Below are 19,917 nucleotides of genomic sequence, written 5' to 3' on the forward strand. Positions count from 1 at the left end.
TCTTATCTTTCTGTTGTGTGCTCCTCTGGTGAATTGTGATTTCCACAATGTAATATATTATTTCAATATATTTCTATATAACAATATATAGAAATATATTGAAATAATTTTGTTTATCTTAATATCAAACAATGCACATGATGTCTGAGATGGATTCATATACAGTATATATATATATGATCAATTTCTTAATGGCTAAAAAACATATAAACTGTAATGCCATTAGATACTTAATACATTTTTTTGTAAAATCATGAACTGATAAATTAGTTCTTCTCTTATAAAATTGATCAAAGTTGTACAACAAATCATGTGCAACAACTTACGATCTAATCTTATGAGTGGGGTAATGCAGAGTTCAGTATTAGACCTTTACCATTTTTAATATTTATTTAATTATTGATGTTTGCATTTCCAGTTTAATGGCTAACTTTGCTGATCATGCAAAGATGAGAGAGAGAGAGAGAGAGAGAGAGAGAGAGAGAGAGAGAGAGAGAGAGAGAGAGAGAGAGAGAGGTGATTATCCCACTGTGTTGCTATTAGGCCTCATCTTGAATACTGCATAAGTGTTTGGAAAACTCATTTTAGGAAAGATGTAAATCTGTCTGGAAAATTGCAGAAAAGAGCAAACAAGATTAGTCAGTGATACAAAAAAATTAGTATTGTAAGAATGGACTTTAGTTATGTAAAATAAAGCATCTAGAACTAAGGCCTCTGCAAAGAGGCCTAGTTAAAAAATTTAAGGCTTTAAATGGAGTGAGTGAAATAAATACTGAATGGTATCCTTACTTTTTCTTGGATGACAAACACACATGCACAGGGCAAATATAAATTTAAATTGGAAAAGGATGGCTGTAGGATAAATGTGCATAAATTTGTTTTCTGACAAAGTGTAACTGATTGTAATTGACTGCTGGAATAAACTTCCACCTGGCATTATGGAAATAAGTAGTTTGTACAAATTTAAAAATGGGACTGGACAAATTACTATAAGGGATGGGTTAATAAAGTGGGTATTTTTTTTTGCTTCCTTGCTTTTCTCGTACTGATGCTAATCCAACATGATTTTAGTATATAATGCAAGCATAATTTATGTATATGAAATATTTATGAAAATTTTAAAACCTTATGTATGTTTCAAATGTTAATATTTCATTGTTACACTTACCTATTCCTTCTGCAATACAAGCCAAAGTGGGAATGGTAAAGCTTGCACAGGAGTAATGCTGAATTACTGTGGATAACTGATAATCACCACTACACACAGATCGGCATACCTCTGGAATGTTTTGCTCCAAACAACATGGAGTATGATCCCGTCCATCTGCAGGATTATTATTATTTAAGAAAAATTTTCACATGAAAAAATAAAACTGTTATTACTAATATATACTATAATACAATATATTAATTTAAAAAATTTTAATATGAAGGGTGTCTAAAAAAGTAAAGCGACAACTACTGGTAGTGAGGCATCCTCAAGCTTGACAGTGATCCTTTATAAAGCAACATACTTCACATAATCTCTCGACAGCCTCCATAGCTGAGTGGTCATGAGCAGGAGTGCAGTAGCACATGCTCTTTGAGTAGACCTGGGTTCAAGCCCCTGATTGCTAAATATGGTCGATCTGCCAACCCGCACCGGACCAGCGTGGCAGATTATGGTCCATTTACCTCAGCATGAATTGTTGAGGAGGCTTCCATCCTGCAGTGGGTTGATAATGGCTGCAGTTTACCTTTTTTTTTTAGTTTTTTTACTTCACATAATACACATTCAGTGATGAAACTAACAAACCACCAAGGTAATTCAGTAGTTTTATCACTGATTGTATATTATGTGAAGTGGATTGGGGAAGGAACAAAAGCTTGTTTGGTGTAATTGTTAAAGATCAAGTGGGCCCGGATTTTATAGTTTCACATAATATACATTTCTGGCAGAACCACAAAGAAACAATTCTCCAGATACTTGTTCATAAAGCAAGAAGAGACAGTGTAAGTGATGTGGTTGACCCCTCTGCTGAAGTCAGAAAATTGCATGAGATATACAAAACTTTTAAAAGTTCTGTATTTCTTGTGCTTTTCTTATTTTAGGCAGCAAATTAAAATCATGGTGCACATTAGTCCTTTCTTCTGTAAATGATAATCCATGGGGTATTATATATAAAGTAAGCAGAAAAAAATTTACAGAGACATATTAATTCCGTTACATAGTGTGGAACTACAAGATAAACTTTGTTGATTCCATAAACACTATATTGGATCAACTTACCAACCAATGATTCTTTCTCTGATATTCACTTTAATCAATCCATCAGAATGTTAAATCATGAATATAAACCCTCTGATGAAACTTGTCCATTCACAACTGAAGGGCTTTCTTGGGCATTTGATAAAATTTCAATCAAAGAAATGGCTTAGTGAAGATTTCATTGCAACATCTTCATTGAACTTTTAATGCCCTTTTATCTTTATTCCCTTTTATCATTATTCAATACCTTTTAGCTTGACTTCTATTCCAGGAGAAAACAAGGGAGTCACTGGTTAAAAAGGTAATGAAGGAACATCTAGACAAGAATGCAATTACAGCATGGATTTGTCAAGGAGTGCTCTTGTTGGACCAATCTGAGCGGTTACTATGATGCAGTGACCATGGAAATGGATGCAAAAATTAATTTTGACATCATTTACTTGGATTTCAGGAAAGCTTTTGATACTGTTCCACATAAAATGCCTCTACTTGGATCAAATGCCTCTACTAATGCTAATGCTAATGCTAATGCTAATAAAAGACTACTATACAAACTGGAGCAGTGTAGCATTAAGAACAAGTTACTGCTATTGGATAAAGGAATGGTTGAGTGGAAGAAGACAGAGAGTGGTTATCAATGGGCACTGCTCTTCTTGAAGTAATGTTATTAGTGGATGTCCTTCAGGATTCAGTGCTGGGCCCATTGTTGTTGTGATTTTCTATATTTATTAACAATATCGATGAAGGCATATCAGGCTAACTGTCTAAGTTTTCAGGTGATATGAAGGTTAGCAAGGTAGTTAAAGACATTAATCAGGGTATGCTACTGCAAGAAAAATGACAGAAAAATTAGGCTGATGGGACAAGAAGTTTGTTGTTTGTTATTTGGTTTTTAGGAGCATTAGCAACTAAGGCCATATTGCTCCGGGATATGCGGTGGTCATTCCCTAACCTTTCCGCATCCTCCGTATTTGGTGGCGATGAGCTCGAACCCCGGTCTAATCAAGAAGCATGTGCTGCACACTGCTGCTCCTTCCCACCTGGCTACGGAGGCGCCTCGGGACAAGAAGTGACAGTCGAAGTTCAACCTTGAAAAATGTAAGGTATGCTCATGGGTATCAGTAATCCCAGATTAACATCCCAACTATGTGGTACCACACTCTGAATAGTGGAGAATGAAAAACGATTTGGAAGTAACTGTGCAGTCATTTGATAGAAGTTCTCTGAGCAGTGCAGACAGACTTCCAGGACAGCTCATGGAGTTTTGTCAATGATATACAAGAATGTTACCAGCATGAATAAGGAGGTGGTAATCCCTCTGTATTGTCAGCAATGAGCAGTCTTGTCATTGCTGACATTATAGTCATTCAGGTTAGGCCACATCTCAAATACTGCAAACAAGTCTGGGAACGAGGATTTGGGAATCTGGGAACGAGGGTAGCCTGTGCGGACGAAGCTCTTTGACACTCTTGGAACAGAGAAGTTTTTCCTGATTTATTTTCTGATTTATTAGCTTAAATTGGCATATTAACTTATTTTCTAGAGTAGCTTTATACTCCTAGTTACGATACTTAGTTTAAAGTTTAACTTAGACAGAGATTTTGTAGGTATTACTTAGTATCGTAACGGTATCAAATCCACGTGTTACAAATTGAACGAGAGGTTTTTTTTTTTTTTTTTTTAACCAAATTTAGTCGATTTATTAACCAATTGTTATATCAAATTATCTTCTATAAGTAGATTATACACCTAGTCAGCATCCTTAGTTTATTCTAAATTGAGATAGCGAGATTTGGAAGCTAATCAATACTTACGAGTCTGTAGAAGTACCGTTCGTGAATTCCCGCCATTTTTACACGATAGCATAAGCTTAGTGTAGTATAGCGCATAATATAATATTGTCAATTAATCAGTAAATTTATTAATCTTGATAAACTTTATTGTCAATTAAATTGTACTTTTAACTCTATATAAATATATATATATATATAACGACTTAACCATAACAAATAATTAATACATAACTAAAGTGGTACACGTGATACGGAAGTTGTATAAAGGGAACTCGTAGAAAACACTCTATACCGAAAAAATAAATATAGCATTATAACTGTTTTGGAATATAACTTAAGGATTTAATTTTGTTCTGAAATTGAAATTTTATTGAATTAAATCGGAATCATGACTCAGACCAGAGCAGCAAAGCAAAAGGCTCAAGCTAATGGGAGTGCTGTGGCTCAGGGGAGAACTGAGGGGGGCAGTTGCCCTCAGAATCACAGTCTTGTAAAATGCACTGTTTGCTTGATGTTTGCGGAGCAGTCGGGTACGGGACATGATACTGCCAAGGGGGATGTCTTTGTGTGTGCACGATGTAAGGAGTGCAAGGAAATCAGGCGACAACTCAGCGTTGTTATGGGCCTTTATGAGAGCTTGAAGGACAGGGTGGATGCCCTCGAAGGAAATAAATTGAGGGGCCCATCAAGGTCGAACTTCTTAAAAGTACAATAATGAATTAAGTGGAGTTGGTGAAGCTGGCAGTTTTCTGACACCCCACAACAGTACCTCGATAGCATCAGCAAATATTCTTGCACCTTTTCTATTTAAATGTATACTAGTCCTGTAGAAGCAGTCTCTCTTGTTAACAAGCACAGACCATGCTGAAAAATATTCTACCCCATGAGCCTTGCAGACTCTCTCTCTCTCTCTCTCTCTTCAGGGCTGAATTGATTAACAAGGCTCTCATCCTTCTGTGTATGGGCAGAATTGGAGACACTTTCAAATTTAACCCTAACTTGTGACTATATTTTCAACACTAACTTATACTTTTCAAGTAAATCTGCAGATCTCCTACTCTTAATGTCATTAATGCCAACAATATCACCTTTTGTGCCCTTTTTATGGTTTATTTAATATTCTTCTCTTAACTTAACTATGAACTTCTCAAACCCCTCCACCTTTCCTGTCCTGTCTGTTCCTATATACATTGTACTCCCCATATTCAAATTCAGCATTACTTAGGTTTGATGCCTGTTGTCACTCAGACATCAGACACCATATTTCTGCTATTCCTACAATGTCTGAATTTGATGCCTTTATCAGTACTGAAGCTTATATAGCATCATCCAAAAAAAAAAAAAAAAACAGTTCACCCCTCAGTACCATCCAAGAATTTTTCTAGTTCTCTCTTGAATTCATTCAACCCATTCACTTCCAGAACAACAGGTGGAAGCCTGTTCCAATAAACACCCACCTGCTGAATGAAGAAAAACGTCCTCATATCTATCCTGTAACCATCCTTCCTCAACTTTCATTTCTGCCCCTCCTGTCAAATCATTAATATCATTAAAATTCAGCTTACACAAATCATTCAAGGCTTTAAATGCCTCAATCAGATTTTCCTCAGTTGCCTGTTCTTAAGACACTGCAATTTGCAGAGCTGAAGCCTTTATAGGTAAGTGCACCCTTTTGTTCCCTTCACTAATCTGGTTACCCTTCCCACAAATTCCAGTCAATCTCTGGGAAATTAAAATCCCCCATTATAAGACACTCTAATTTACTGGCCCATTCTATTTCTCTGCACAATTGCTCATCAGATTCATTAGGCCTATAACACACACATACTCTCATTTTTCCTTTTCCAGTGCTTATATCATACCAAACAGACTCAACATTGCATTGTCCACCAACATCAATTGGATGTACTTCCTTAGATTTTATGTATTTCTTAACTAACAGCATAACTCCTCCTCCCTTCCTCTCCTGTCTATACTTTCTGTACACATTGTTCTCCCCAAATTCCAGTTCAGCACTGCTTATATCTGTGTGACACCATGTCTCTGATATCCCAACAATATCTGCCTTTTATCGCTTTTATGGTTTTATCGCTTTTAATTTAGTATATTTTATTGTATTTTATGGTTTTATTGTTCTTAACCCAGTATATTTTAATGTATATTTTATATATTTCAGTTGTAAAGTTAAATATAATTTATTGTAAATACAGGCAAATATAATTTATTATAAATACATAGTTATCAAGATTCCAGTTTTCGTTTTCGTTGTGTTTTATTTCTACATAAGGTTGGTGGAAAACATTTAAAACTACAATATCTGCCTTTGATGTCTTGACTAGCACTTTAAGCTCATCGAATATATTAACTATACTCCTAGCATTGGTGTACATGCAAGTATACGTGCACCTGTTTCTACTCTTAGTTACCCTAACACAGCCCATGTATTTACTTGTTCCACTATGACTCCCAGCAGTCCTGGAAATTCTCATTGCCTTCCTTTCCAGGCTGCTGCTCAATTGCATTTCAATAGAAGTAGTGCAAGAATCACTTTTACCTCTGCCAGTGGCTACTGTTAATTTATTAGTCCCTGTAGCCTCCGTAGCCGAGTGGTCAGGAGCGGAAGTGCAGTAGCACACGCTCTTTGAGTAGACCGGGGTTCAAGTCCCTGACTGCTGAATATGGTCGATCTGCCAATCCGCACTGGACCAGTGTGGCAGATTATGGTCCATTTCCCTCAGCATGAATTGTTGAGGAGGCTTCCATCCTGCAGTGGGTTGATAATGGCTGCACTTTACTTCTTTTTTTTTTATCCACCCAAGCTAGCAGTTTTCTGACCCACCTAACTCTGCCTTGATAGCATCAGCAGATATTCTTGCACCCTTTCTATTCTGCAGAAGCAGTCTCTCATGTTAACAAGCACAGACGAGGCTGAGAAAAATTCTACCCCTTGAGCCTTGCACAATCTCTCCAGGGCCAAATTGATCGACAAGGCTCTCATCATATACTCCCTCCTATCATGTCTGGGGAGAATTGCAGACACTTTCAAATTCAACCCTAACTCATGGCTTTTTCTCAGCATTGTCTTGTACTTGTTAAGTAATTCTGCCGGTCTCCTACTCTTAATATGATTAGTGCCAATGTGTACAACAATATCACCCTTTGTGCTCTTAAAGGATGATATCTGCCCTACAATGTCATCAACCTTTGCCCCCTGGCAGACATACCCTGGTCCTGTTCCATCTATCCTTTTTGCACAATATGTTCCCCGTTTCCCTGACAGTAGAGTTACCTACAACAACTAGTTCCTTTGGGACGAGCGCATTCTGCCTTGGGGGTTGCCGCTGTGTTGCATGATGTTCAAGTGCAAGCTCTGGCATTGATGTGGGCAGCTGAGAGGTTGATGGGCCGCTCAATTTAAATCCTTCAAGGGCATCTACCCTGTCCTTCAAGCTCTCATATAAGCCCATAACAATGCCGAGTTGGAGCCTGATTTCCTCGCACTCCTTACATCGCGCGCACACACACACACACACACACACACACACACACACACACACACACACACACACACACACACACACACACACACACACACACACACACAAAAACATTCCCCTTGGCAATATCATGTCCCGTTCCTGATTGCTCCACAAACATCAAACAAGCAGTGCATTTCAACAGACTGTGATTCAGAGGATAACCGTCCCCCCCCCTAGTTCTCCCCTGAGCCACAGCACTTCCACTAGTTTGAGCCTTTTGCTTTGCTGCTCTGGTCTGAGTCATGATTTCTATTCAAGTTCAATAAAATTCCAATACAAAATATAACCCTAAACCTATATCCCAATGCAGTTATAACACTATATATATGTATTTTCGTATCGGATATAATCTTCAGGTTACATTATATGACTTTCTTATCCCCTGTCAACTTTTTTGTATTAATTTATGATGTTACGTTTGTAATAACTAGGTCACTTTATTTATTTAGTTAAAATAGTACAATTCGATTGACAATGACATTTAATAAGATTAATAAATTTTACTGATTAATAGATACTACTATACTCACTATCTAGTTTTCCGTTACACCTTATGCTAGCACACGTTGTATCATATAACAATGGCGGCAAGTTACGAATGGTTAATCTACAGACACGAGGTATTATACACCTCAATCAGATCACCTCATGGGTGCCTAGTCACTAGATGCTGCAATTTGCAGAACTTAAGCCTTTCTTAGTAAGAGGACCCCTTCATACCTCTCACCAATTTTGTTGCCTTCTCTGTACTTGCTCAAGCAACTCTACATCCTTCCTAAAATGAGGCCTCCAGACCTGTTTGCAGTACTCAAGGTGTGGCCTGACCATTGCCTTATGCAAAGGGATAATCACCACCTTTTCCCTACTAGCAAAATTCCTGTATATCATTGACAATACCTCATGACCTGCTTTGGCAGCCTATCTGTACTGCTCAGGAAACTTCATATCTGACTGCACAATTATTCCCAGGTTTTTTTCATTTTCTGTGTTTGTCTAGGGTAACATTTTTCTACGTTTTTTTCTATCCATATGCAGTACTTTGCATTTGTCAATATGCATGAATGAAGACGAATTCATTGTAGATGTAATGGAATCATCTGAAATTCGCAGTGATGAAGATGAAGAACCTACTGTGGTTGAAAAAGAAGTTTCAGTGAAAGATGCTCATCAAGGATTAGAAGTTGTACATCAATTTTTTCAAGTGTAGTCTAACTGTGAAAGTGAAATAACTGCTATCTTGCACCTTGATATTTCTCTTTTAAAACATGCTCTACCATTGAAACAGTGTGTCTTGACATATTATTTTAAAGTATGAAACAATTCTCTTGTTTGGTCTTGATAAGTATGTAGCCTGTGTAGTGAAATTTACAATTTAATTGTAACCTTACTGCACTCTTACATCGATGCAAAATTTACAATCATAATTTTCTTGTTTAATACTGTAGTACATATTATAAGATTATACTATACTGTATTAGAAGAATTACATTAAATGTTCAAGCTTTTACTTGTTTTGTTTCTGACTTTATGAATGACTGATATAACAAACGTTTTTTCATTCCCCAGGGGAGTCGTTATATAGTGCTTTGACTGTATATGCTATATGTATATTAGTATATAAGCAATTAAAATGCTCTCTTTATAATAAATGAATAATCATGAATAAAATAAAAAAATGCTGAGGTAAAATTCCATTTTTACTCAGACGTTACAGAAGATTCATTTTAGATAAATGTCAAGATAATAAAAATCTCTAAAAAAATACTTCTTACCAGCAAGGCAATGTGTAATATTTGGAAGATAATTATTGCACTGAAAAAGGCTAGTAAGAGATGCTCCTCTTAATATAAGATTATTCAGATTACAGTATCCAAAACATTCAGAAGGAACTCCATTGAAACTACAGCATCCTGAAAAAATAACAATAAAAGAAAATAAAACTTTATTTAATTTAGTAAATAAAGGTTAGTTGAAAATACTAATATTTTTAGGGAAATCAAAAACAGGCAGAAACAACACTGTGTCAATTGTACATGCATTATAAGTCAATGCTTCTATAAAGTATTATTTCAATTTTATTGCATGTTATTAATGTTCTTCTGTACATTAGACAGTTCTTGCTTAGCTTATGATCATGCTTATAGATTCTATTCCTACTTAAAATAATTTGGCTTACGGATCAATGCATTTTTCAAAAGTTGTTTATTATCCCAAGTTCAGGTCTCATCATCGTTAAACTCTTCAATTTCTAATGTGCAAATTATGTTCACAATACAAAACTATATTTTGTATTGTGACATGCCAATCACTTCTCCATACATCACTTTGCAGTTACATTTAGGACCAAGATCTAAAACTCCATATCACATTCAAATCTCAAACTCTTTATACATCTGACTACAAGCCTGACAATATAGAAACATGACCATTTATCCCATTTTTATTGTCATGCACCTGACTACCAGCCTGACAATAAAAATGGGATAAATGGTTACAGAAAATAGGATGCAATATCCAAATATATAGGAAATACAGGACATAATAAGTGATAGTGAAGACATCAATGGTAGATATTGTTGGGATATCAGAGACATGGTGTCACACAGACATAAGCAGTGCAGAATTGGAATTTGGGGAGTAGAATGTGTACAGGAAGGATAGACAGGACAGGAAGGGAGGAGGGGTTAAGCTGTTAGTTAAGAAACATAAGGAAGTTGACGTGTTGAGTCTGTTTGGTGTGACATAAGCACTGGGAAAGGAAAAATGAGAGTAGGTGTATGTTATAGGCCTAATGAATCTGATGAGCATAATGAGCAATTGTGCAGAGAAATAGAATTGGCCAGTAAATTAGAGTGTCTTATAATGCAGGATTTTAATTTTTTCCCAGAGATTGACTGGAATTTGTGGGTTTGTCACTCACACACTAGCAAGGCTTTTGTGGATTTATTGGATGATTGTTTTCTACAGCAGCATAGAGAGGCAACTAGAGGGAGTAATACACTTGATCTGATTATCAGTAGTGATTCTTCATGCAATAAGAATCTGCAGATAAAGGAACCACTAGATGGCAGTGATCACAGTGTGCTGAAGTGGGATTTACTCAAAGAGGTAACTACCATCAAGGGTAAAGAGAAGGGTTTTTGCTTTCATAAAGGTGACTACAGAGGTCTGAGACAGTATTTAAATTCTATACAGTGGGACCAACTGATGATGTTATTGAAAGAATTAATCTTGGAAGCTACTAGGCATTTTATACCAACTAAGAAATATTATTTAAGGTTTAGGCCTAAATGGATGTCAGATGAATTAATTAGACAGTGGCAGAGAAGAAAAATGCATGAGATACATATAAATTATAAATCTTCTCGACACAGAAGCCTATGATAGATATATGCTGGTATGTAACCAAGTCACAAATGCGGTTGGGGAGGCGAAGGCAGATTACGAGAATACTTTGGAAAGGGATGCAGAGAAGAGCAGCAAAGAATTCTTTACTTATGTAGACTCTAGAAGGAGGGGGATGAATCAGATCGATCTGCTTGATATCAATGGTTCAACTGTTAATGATCCGGCTCAGGTGGCTAACAGACTAAATGAATATTTTACATCTACATTCATACACGAGGAGTTATTAAGGGAGGGCAATGTCAGAGGTGTATTAAACTCTGGCAGTAAGCTAGATAATCTTGTAATAACTGAGAGTAAAGTGGAGGAGAAATTGTTGAAGCTAAACATAAGAAAAGCATCTGGGGGTGGATGGAATCTATCCAGTTATATTGAAGGAGGCAGCAGGGGAAGTAAACAAACCCTTAGCCATAATTATGAGAGTTTCCCTGTACTCAAGGGAGGTACCCATGAACTGTAGATGTGCAAATGAGACCAAATCCACAATGGAGAATCAAAGGGAGACACAAGTAATTATAGACCTGTGAGTTTAACTTCTGTTCCAGGAAAATTAATGGAGGCACTGGTTAAAGAAGCATTGCAGGATCATCCAGACAAGACTTTAGTTATAGCTCGGACACAGCATGGGTTTGTTAAGGGGAAGTCTTGCCTGACCAATTTGATTGGATACTAAGATGTAGTCACAAAAAAACTGGATGCAAAGAATAATTTTGATATCAAAAATTTGGATGTTAGAAAGGCTTTTGATACTGTTGCACATGGAAGAATGCTGCACAAATTGGAGCAGTGTGGCATTGGAGGCAAATTGCTGCTATGGATAAAGGGATGGTTGAGTGGGAGAAGACAGAGAGTGGTAATCAATGGACACTGCTCTTCATGGACTAATGTTATTAGTGAAGTCCCCCAGGTTCAGTGTTGGGTACATTGTTGTTTTCTGTATTTATTAACAATATTGATGATGGTATATCAGACTTAATGTCCAGGTCTGCAGACGATATGAAGGTCAGCAGGGTTGTTAATGACACTAATCACAGTACACTGCTGCAACAGGATCTAGAAAAGTTGAGCAGATGGGCTGAGAAGTGGCAACTGAAGTTTAACATAGACAAATGTAAAGTACTGCATATGGGAAGCAGTAATCCCACACACTGACAGTGTTAGAGAGTGAAAAGGACCTGTGGGTAATTGTGCAGGCAGATATGAAGTTCTCTGAGCAGTGCAGACGGTCTGCAAGAGTAGCTCATGGTGTCTTGTCAATGATATACAGGAATTTTTCTAGCAGGGATAAGGACGTGATTATCCCCTTGTATAAGGCAATGTTCAGGTAACACCTTGATACTGTATACAGGTCTGGAGGCCTCATTTTAAGAAGGATGTATAGCTGTTGGAACGAGTGCAGAGAAGGGCAACAAGATTAATGAATGGAACAAAAGGTTGCTCTTACAAAGAAAGGCTTAAGTTTTGCAAATTACAGTGTCTGGAGACTAAGCACCTGCGAGGTGATCTGATTGAGGTGTATAAAGCTTTGAATGGTTTGAGCATGCTCAGTGCTGATGGGATCCTTCCTCTTGCTCAGAATAATCGCCTGAAAGGGCATAAATTCAAATTGAGGAAGGACAGTTTTAGGATGGATGTGCGGAAGTTTGCCTTTAGCCAGAGGGTGGTTGATTAACATTAGCATTAGCATTAGCATTAGTAGAGGCATTTGATGCAAGAAAGCAAGCTTATGCAGCATCAGCCAAAAAAAAAAAAACCCACTTCCACTTCACCCCTCTGTTCGTTCAAAATACCTGTCCAGCTGAGCCTTAAACTTATTTAGGCTATCAACCTCCACCACAAGGGATGGAAGTCTGTTCCACCAACCAACCACCCGCTGGCTAAAGGCAAATTTCCGCACGTCTATCCTACATCTGTCTTTCCTCAATTTGAATTTATGCCCTCTCAGGTGATTTTTCTGAGCTAGAGGAAGAATCCCATCAGCATTGAGCATGCTTAAACCATTCAAGGCTTTATACACCTCTATCAGATCACCTCGCTGGTGCCTAGTCTTCAGACACTGTAATTTGCAAAACTTAAGCCTTTCTTCCTAAGAGCACCCCTTTGTTCCATTCACTAATCTTGTTGCCCTTCTCTGTACTCGTTCCAGCAGCTCTACATCCTTCTTGAAATGAGGCCTCCAGACCTGTATACAGTACTCTAGGTGTGGCCTGACCATTGCCTTATACAATGGAATAATCACCTCCTTATCCCTGCTGGAAAAATTCCTGTATATCATTGACAATACTCCATGAGCTACTCTTGCAGCCCTTCTGCACTGCTCAGAGAACTTCATATCTGCCTGCACAACCACCCCCAAGTCCCTTTCATTCTCTACCACTGTCAGTGTAGTACCACAGAGTTGATACGTTGCTCTGGGGTTGCTGTTTCCCATGTGTAGTACTTTACATTTATCAATGTTAAACTTCATTTGCCACCTCTCAGCCCATCTGCTCAACCTTTCCAGATCCTGTTGCAGCAGCATAGTGTCAGTAGTGTCCTTGACAACCCTGCCAACCTTTGTATCGTCTGCAAACTTGGACATTAAGCCCGATATACCATCATCAATATCATTTATAAATACAGAAAACAATAATGGACCCAACACTGAGCCCTGAGGGACTCCACTAATAACATCAGTCCACGATGAGCAGTGTCCATTGATTACCACTCTCTGTCTTCTCCCCCTCAACCACCCCTTTATCCATAGCAGCAATTTGCCTCCAATGTCACACTGCTCCAATTTGTGTAGCAGTCTTCCATGTGCAACAGTATCAAAAGCCTTTCTAAGATCCAAGTATATAATATCAAAGTTATTCCCTGCATCCAGTTCTTTTGTGACTGCATCATAGTATCCAATCAAGTTGGTCAGGCAAGACTTCCCCTTAACAAAACCATGCTGTGTCTGAGCTATAACTGAAGTCTTGTCTAAATGATCCTGCAGTGCTTCTTTAACCAGTGCCTCCATTAATTTTCCTGGAACAGAAGTTAAGCTCACAGGTCTATAATTACTTGTGTCAGCCTTTGATCCTCCTTTGTGAATTGGGGTCACATTTGCACATTTCCAGTCTATGGGTACCTCCCCTGAGTCCAAGGAAGCTCTCATAATTATGGCTAAGGGTTTGCTTACTTCCTTTGCTGCCTCCTTTAATATAACTGGATAGATCCCATCCACCCCGGGTGCCTTTCTTGTGTTTATCTTCAACAGTTTCTCCTCCACTTTACTCCCAGTTATTTCAAGATTCTGTAGCTTACTGCTAGAGTTGAATACACCTCTGGCATTCCCCTCGCTGAATAACTCCTCATGTGTGAATGTCGATGCAAAATATTCATTTAGTTTGTTAGCTACCTGAGCAGGATCATCAACACTTGACCCATCAATATCAAGTGGACCAATCTGATTCACCCCCTTCCTTCTAGAGTTTACATAAGTAAAGAACTCTTTGCTGTTTTTCTTTGCATCCCTTGCCAAGGATTTCTCGTAATCTGCCTTCGCCTGCCTAACCTCCTTTGTAACTTGGTTCCATATCAACTTGTATCTATCATAGGCTTCTGTGTCATGTGTTAATTTGTATGTATCCCATGCATTTTTCTTCTCTGCCATATGCCTCATTAGTTTATCTGACATCCATTTTGGCCTAAACCTTGAACAATATTTCTTAGTTGGTATGTAAAGCCTAGTAGCTTCCAAGATAAGTTCTTTGAATGCTTCCCATTTTGAATTTGCTGTTGGTAACATCATCAGTTGGTCCCACTGTATAGAATTTAAATACTGTCTCAGTCCATCGTAGTCGCCTTTACGGAAGCAATAACCCTTCCCTTTACCCCTAATGGTAGTTACCTCTTTGAGTAAATCCCACTTCAGCACACTGTGATCACTGCCACCTAGTGGTTCATTTATCTGCAGATTCTTAATGCATGAAGAATCACTGCTGATAATCAAATCAAGAGTATTACTCCCTCTAGTTGCCTCCCGAACATGCTGATGTAGAAAACAATCATCCAATAAATCCACAAAAGTCCTGCTAGTGTGTGAGTAACCAGCCCCCAAATTCCAGTCAATATCTGGGAAATTAAAATCTCCCATTATAAGACACTCTGATTTACTGGCCCACTCTATTTCCCTGTACAGTTCCTTATTATACTCATCAGAGTCATTAGGCCTATAGCACACTCCTACTCTCAATTTTGATCTCCCAACGTTTATGTCACACCAAACTGACTCCACACTGCACTGTCCAGCGATGTCGACTGGCTTCACTTCCTTGGTTTTTATGTGTTTCTTAACTAATAACATAACCCCTCCTCCCTTCCTATCCTGTCTATCCTTTCTGTAGACGTTGTACTCCCCAAATTGCAGTTCTGCATCCCTTATATCTGTGTGACACCACGTCTCTGATATCCCAACAATATCTGCCTTCGATGTTTTGAGCAATACCTCAAATTCATCAAATTTATTTACTAAACTCCTAGCATTGGTGTACACGCAAGTATACCTGCACCAGTTTCTATTCTTAGCTACCCTAACACAACCCATGTGTTTACTTGTACCGCAATGGCTCCCAGCAGTCTCTGAAATACCATGCATCTTGTTTTTCAGGCTTCTGCTCATTCTAATAGAAGCAGTGCAAGAATCTCTTTCACCTCTGCCAGTGGCTACTGTCAATCTATTGGTCTTTGTCTCCCCCCAAGCTAGCAGTTTTCCGACCCACCTAACACTGCCTCGATAGCATCAGCAAATATTCTTGCACCCTTTCTATTTAAGTGTATCCCATCCCTGTAGAAGCAATCTCTCCTGTTAACAAGTACAGTCCAGGCTGAAAAAAATTCTACCCCTTGAGCCTTGCACAATCTTTCCAGGGCCGAATTGATCGACAAGGCTCTCATCATATACTCCCTCCTATCGTGTCTGGGCAGAATTGCAGACACTTTCAAATTCAACCCTAATTCTCGGCTTTTGTTCAACAGTGATGCTTTTTGATTTGGTAGTTGTTGGCGCATCGGCTTCTGTGGCCATATTACACCTCCCAAGGTTTTTGCAGTACTTTGATCCAAGCCCGAGGCGGGAATCGAACCCGCGACCTTTGGGTTGCCGGGCAGGTACTTTACCCACTCGGCTAGCCCGGTCGGATTGCTGGAACAACCTTCCATCTGTTGTTGTAGAAGTTGATAGCTTAAATAGATTCAAGGCAGAACTTGACAAACATTTGGAGTGAGTGGATGTTTCCATCAAAACTGATTTTCTGTTTACCTGCACCATTCTCCTTTCCATCAAGATAAAACTTTATTAAAACAATACAAACTTTACCTTGGTAAAGTTAAAAACTGGTTGAACTAGAAAATTTACTTTTTTTTCCTGATGTACTGCATATTAATAATATTGTGCAATGATAAAAATGCTCTATTCAATTATGTATTCCAAAAATGATTGTGAAATTATTATATTTTATATTATAATGTTATATCTCCTTCAGCTATAAGTTTTGCAACATATAATGAGACAGTTTATCTGTGGTCCAATGCACATCAATTTATATAGAGTTACTTTATTGGATTAAAAAAAAAAAAAAAAACAGCAAAATTTACTTTTTATTTTTCATAGCATTTGTCATGTGTCCATTAATAGTTTGCAATTTTGAAAATATTTTTAAAAGTTCATTTCCAGACTGGAAAAATGCATGTGCAGATAACATTCAGGTTTTCAGATTTATGAGCAGATAACAAATGCAAGGGGCTTAGAGGGGAACAGGTATCCTGTGTGTTATCAGACACTCAGCCTAAAACACTGATGGATCCAATATCTCTCTATTACAGAAGATTTAGGAGAAGTCCGGTTGGCCTGCCTCCCTAAAATCCACTCATGCACACCTTCTCGATGGTAAGCCCTGTTACGTCACTTAGGTGGCAACGAACATGTAGAGTGGTTCTCTTCAAGACGCCTGGTCAGCGGGAAGAGGAAAAGACCAAACCCTCCAGCAATGAGAGCACAACAATACAAATAGCCCTCAGTCCCCAGCAGCTTTCACTCTCCCTCTTACGGCAGCGAGAGGATCAGAGTGGAAGCAGAGTGTGTTAAGAATCTCTGGGTACGACCAGGCTGCCATGCACGGAAATTGAACTTGGCCTGTTATAACGTACGATCACTCATCGGTGAAGACAGAATATTAGAGCTGGAAAAGGAATTAGAAAATGTGAATTGGAATATCATCGGTTTGGCTGAAACAAGAAGAAGAAATGAATCACTTATAAGTTTATCAAGTGGAAATCTGCTGTACACCAATGGAAACAGTGAAAGGAGTGAAGGTGGAGTTGGGTTTCTGGTCCATAAAGATTTTAAAAACAACATTTTGGAATTCAAAAGTACATCACCAAGGGTGTCAAGACTAATACTCAAGATTTCTAAGAGGTACAAGCTAAAGATTATAATGATTTATGCACCAACATCGAGCCATGATGATGAAGAGGTTGAAGAAATGTACACTGAAATTGAGAGTCTTCTAGATGAGCAGAAAACCCACTACACTATTATTATGGGGGACTCCAATGCTAAGGTTGGAAAAAGGCAAAACAGTGCAGAAAGAGGAACTATAGGAAATTTTGGAATTGGTGAAAGAAATAAAAGAGGTGAAAGACTTGTGGAATTTGCAGAATCTCAAGGAATGTCAGTAATGAACACTTTTTTCAAGAAAAGGGTGAACAGAAAGTGGACATGGAAGAGTCCAAATGGATTAACAACTAATGAAATCGACTTCATCCTCACTAACAGAAGATATATTGTGACTGATGTTACCGTCCTGAATAAGGTAAATGTTGGAAGTGATCACAGAATGGTAAGATGTACACTTGATATAGATGTAGGAAAGGAAAGGAAAAAACTGACTCGAGTAAATAATACAAAGGTCTTTGAGATAACAGAAGAGGAGAAAAAGCAGTATGTACTGGAACTTAAGAACAAGTATGAGCTTCTGCAGACTGCTGAGGACCAAGATATCGACGAGGAATATTACAACTTTTTGAAAGTGATAAAGCCCAAGAAACCTATAGGGAAACAGAAATCCAAAGAAGAAAAAATTAGTCAAGAAACACTTGTCATGATGAACCAAAGACGACAAATGAAGAGCAAGAAAAACACTGACAGGGAGAAAATTCAGTATACTGAGTTATGCAAAGCCATTAGAAAGAGACTCAGAGAGGACATAAGAAGATTTAACACAAGAAAAGTAGAACAAGCATTAAGGGAAAACAAAGGATTTAAATCAGCAGCCATGAGCAGTAATACAGAAAGACAAATGATACTGAAACTGAAGAATAGCGATGGTGTACTTATAAACAGCAGAGAAGGCATAATTCAAATAGCAGAAGACTACTATAGAGAATTATACAAGGAGCGAGGGAATGATACCAGCAGTGGGGAACATGGATTGAAAAGTAGCAACACATACGACATACCCGATATTCTTCCTGATGAGGTAGAACATGTATTGAAGAAAATGAAGAATCGGAAAGCCCCGGGGGAAGATGAAGTTACTGTAGAGTTGTTAAAATTGGGAGGAAGAGACATAACACAAAAACTGGCAAGGCACTTCACAAAGTGCATTAGAAAAGGTGCGATGCCTAAGCAGTGGAATAATGCAATCATAGTTTTGCTGCATAAGAAAGGAGATAAATCAGAAATTGGAAATTATAGACCAATTAGCTTGTTATCCCATATCTACAAGTTGTTCACAAGGGTCATTACTAACAGATTAGAAAGAATACTTGATGAGAATCAACCGAAAGAGCAAGCTGGCTTTAGGACAGGATTCTCAACTATGGATCACCTTCATGTAATATCACAGCTAATGGAGAAAGCAAATGAATATAAAACACCATTATGCCTGGCATTTGTGGATTATGAAAAGGCATTTGACTCCATACAGCATAAGGCAATGTTTCGGGCACTAGAAAGACAAGGCATAGATACTCCATATATTATGATTTTGAAGAAAATATATGAGAGTGCTACATCTTTTATTAGACTAGACAAAGACAGTAGCAAATTTAAAATCGAGAAAGGAGTTCGACAAGGAGACACAATATCTCCGAAGCTGTTTACTGCTGCCCTTGAGGAACCTTTCAGAAGATTAGACTGGTCGCAGAAAGGAGTCAATGTGAACGGAGAGTACCTAAACCATTTACGATTTGCAGATGACATTGTGGTCATAAGCCACGATCCCAAAGAATTAGAGGAAAATCTTAATCAGTTATGCACAGTTAGTAAGGATTTTGGACTAAAGATGAATATGGCTAAAACAAAAGTAATGATGAACAAGTATGCCACGGAAAGGGAAATAATGATTGAAGGAGCAGTAATTGAAAAGGTGGAGTCATATACTTATCTGGGACAAGTTATTAGCTGTAATAATGATAAATGGCTGGAAGTCAAGAGAAGAATAAATTTTGGATGGATAGCATTCAGGAAATATAGTCACATACTGATGAGCAATATCCCAGTTTGTCTGAAACGTAAAATAATGAATCAATGTATACTCCCCACCATGACTTATGGAAGTGAAACTTGGGCACTCACCAAAAGAATTGAAGAGAAGCTAAGAACTACACAGCAAAGAATGGAACGAATTATATTGGGAATCAGACTGTTAGATAAGAAGAGAAACACATGGATTAGGCAGCAAACTCAAGTAAAGGACATTCTTATCAAAACTAAAGAACTAAAATGGTCTTGGGCAGGACACATAGCTCGAAGACATGATGACAGATGGACTAAGAAAATAACAGAATGGTACCCAAGAGGAGCTAGAAGAAAACCTGGAAGACAAAGGCGGAGATGGATAGATGAAATTCATGAGTTTTTGAGTAGTAAATGGATGGCCAGTGCTCAAAACAGAAGGAACTG

At 38.0% G+C, this 19,917-nt stretch overlaps 1 protein-coding gene across 2 annotated transcripts in view; it reads right to left on the reverse strand.

Moving 5' to 3' along the window:
* The window catches only part of LOC150081768 (Ig-like and fibronectin type-III domain-containing protein 2), a 550,711-nt gene that overhangs the window by 405,520 nt on the left and 125,274 nt on the right, over nt 1–19,917 (reverse strand). For both annotated transcript variants that reach the window (XM_090378862.1, XM_090378863.1), the window contains exons 7-8: nt 9,353–9,490; nt 1,169–1,324 (exon numbers count right to left, since the gene is read on the reverse strand). In XM_090378862.1, the coding sequence (XP_090234988.1) occupies nt 1,169–1,324; nt 9,353–9,490 (294 nt within the window). The remainder of the gene's footprint in view (nt 1–1,168; nt 1,325–9,352; nt 9,491–19,917) is intronic.

This window comes from Mastigoproctus giganteus, chromosome 8, assembly GCF_048544385.1.
Source record: "Mastigoproctus giganteus isolate SK-2022 chromosome 8, ASM4854438v1, whole genome shotgun sequence".
Lineage (NCBI taxonomy): Eukaryota > Metazoa > Arthropoda > Arachnida > Uropygi > Thelyphonidae > Mastigoproctus > Mastigoproctus giganteus.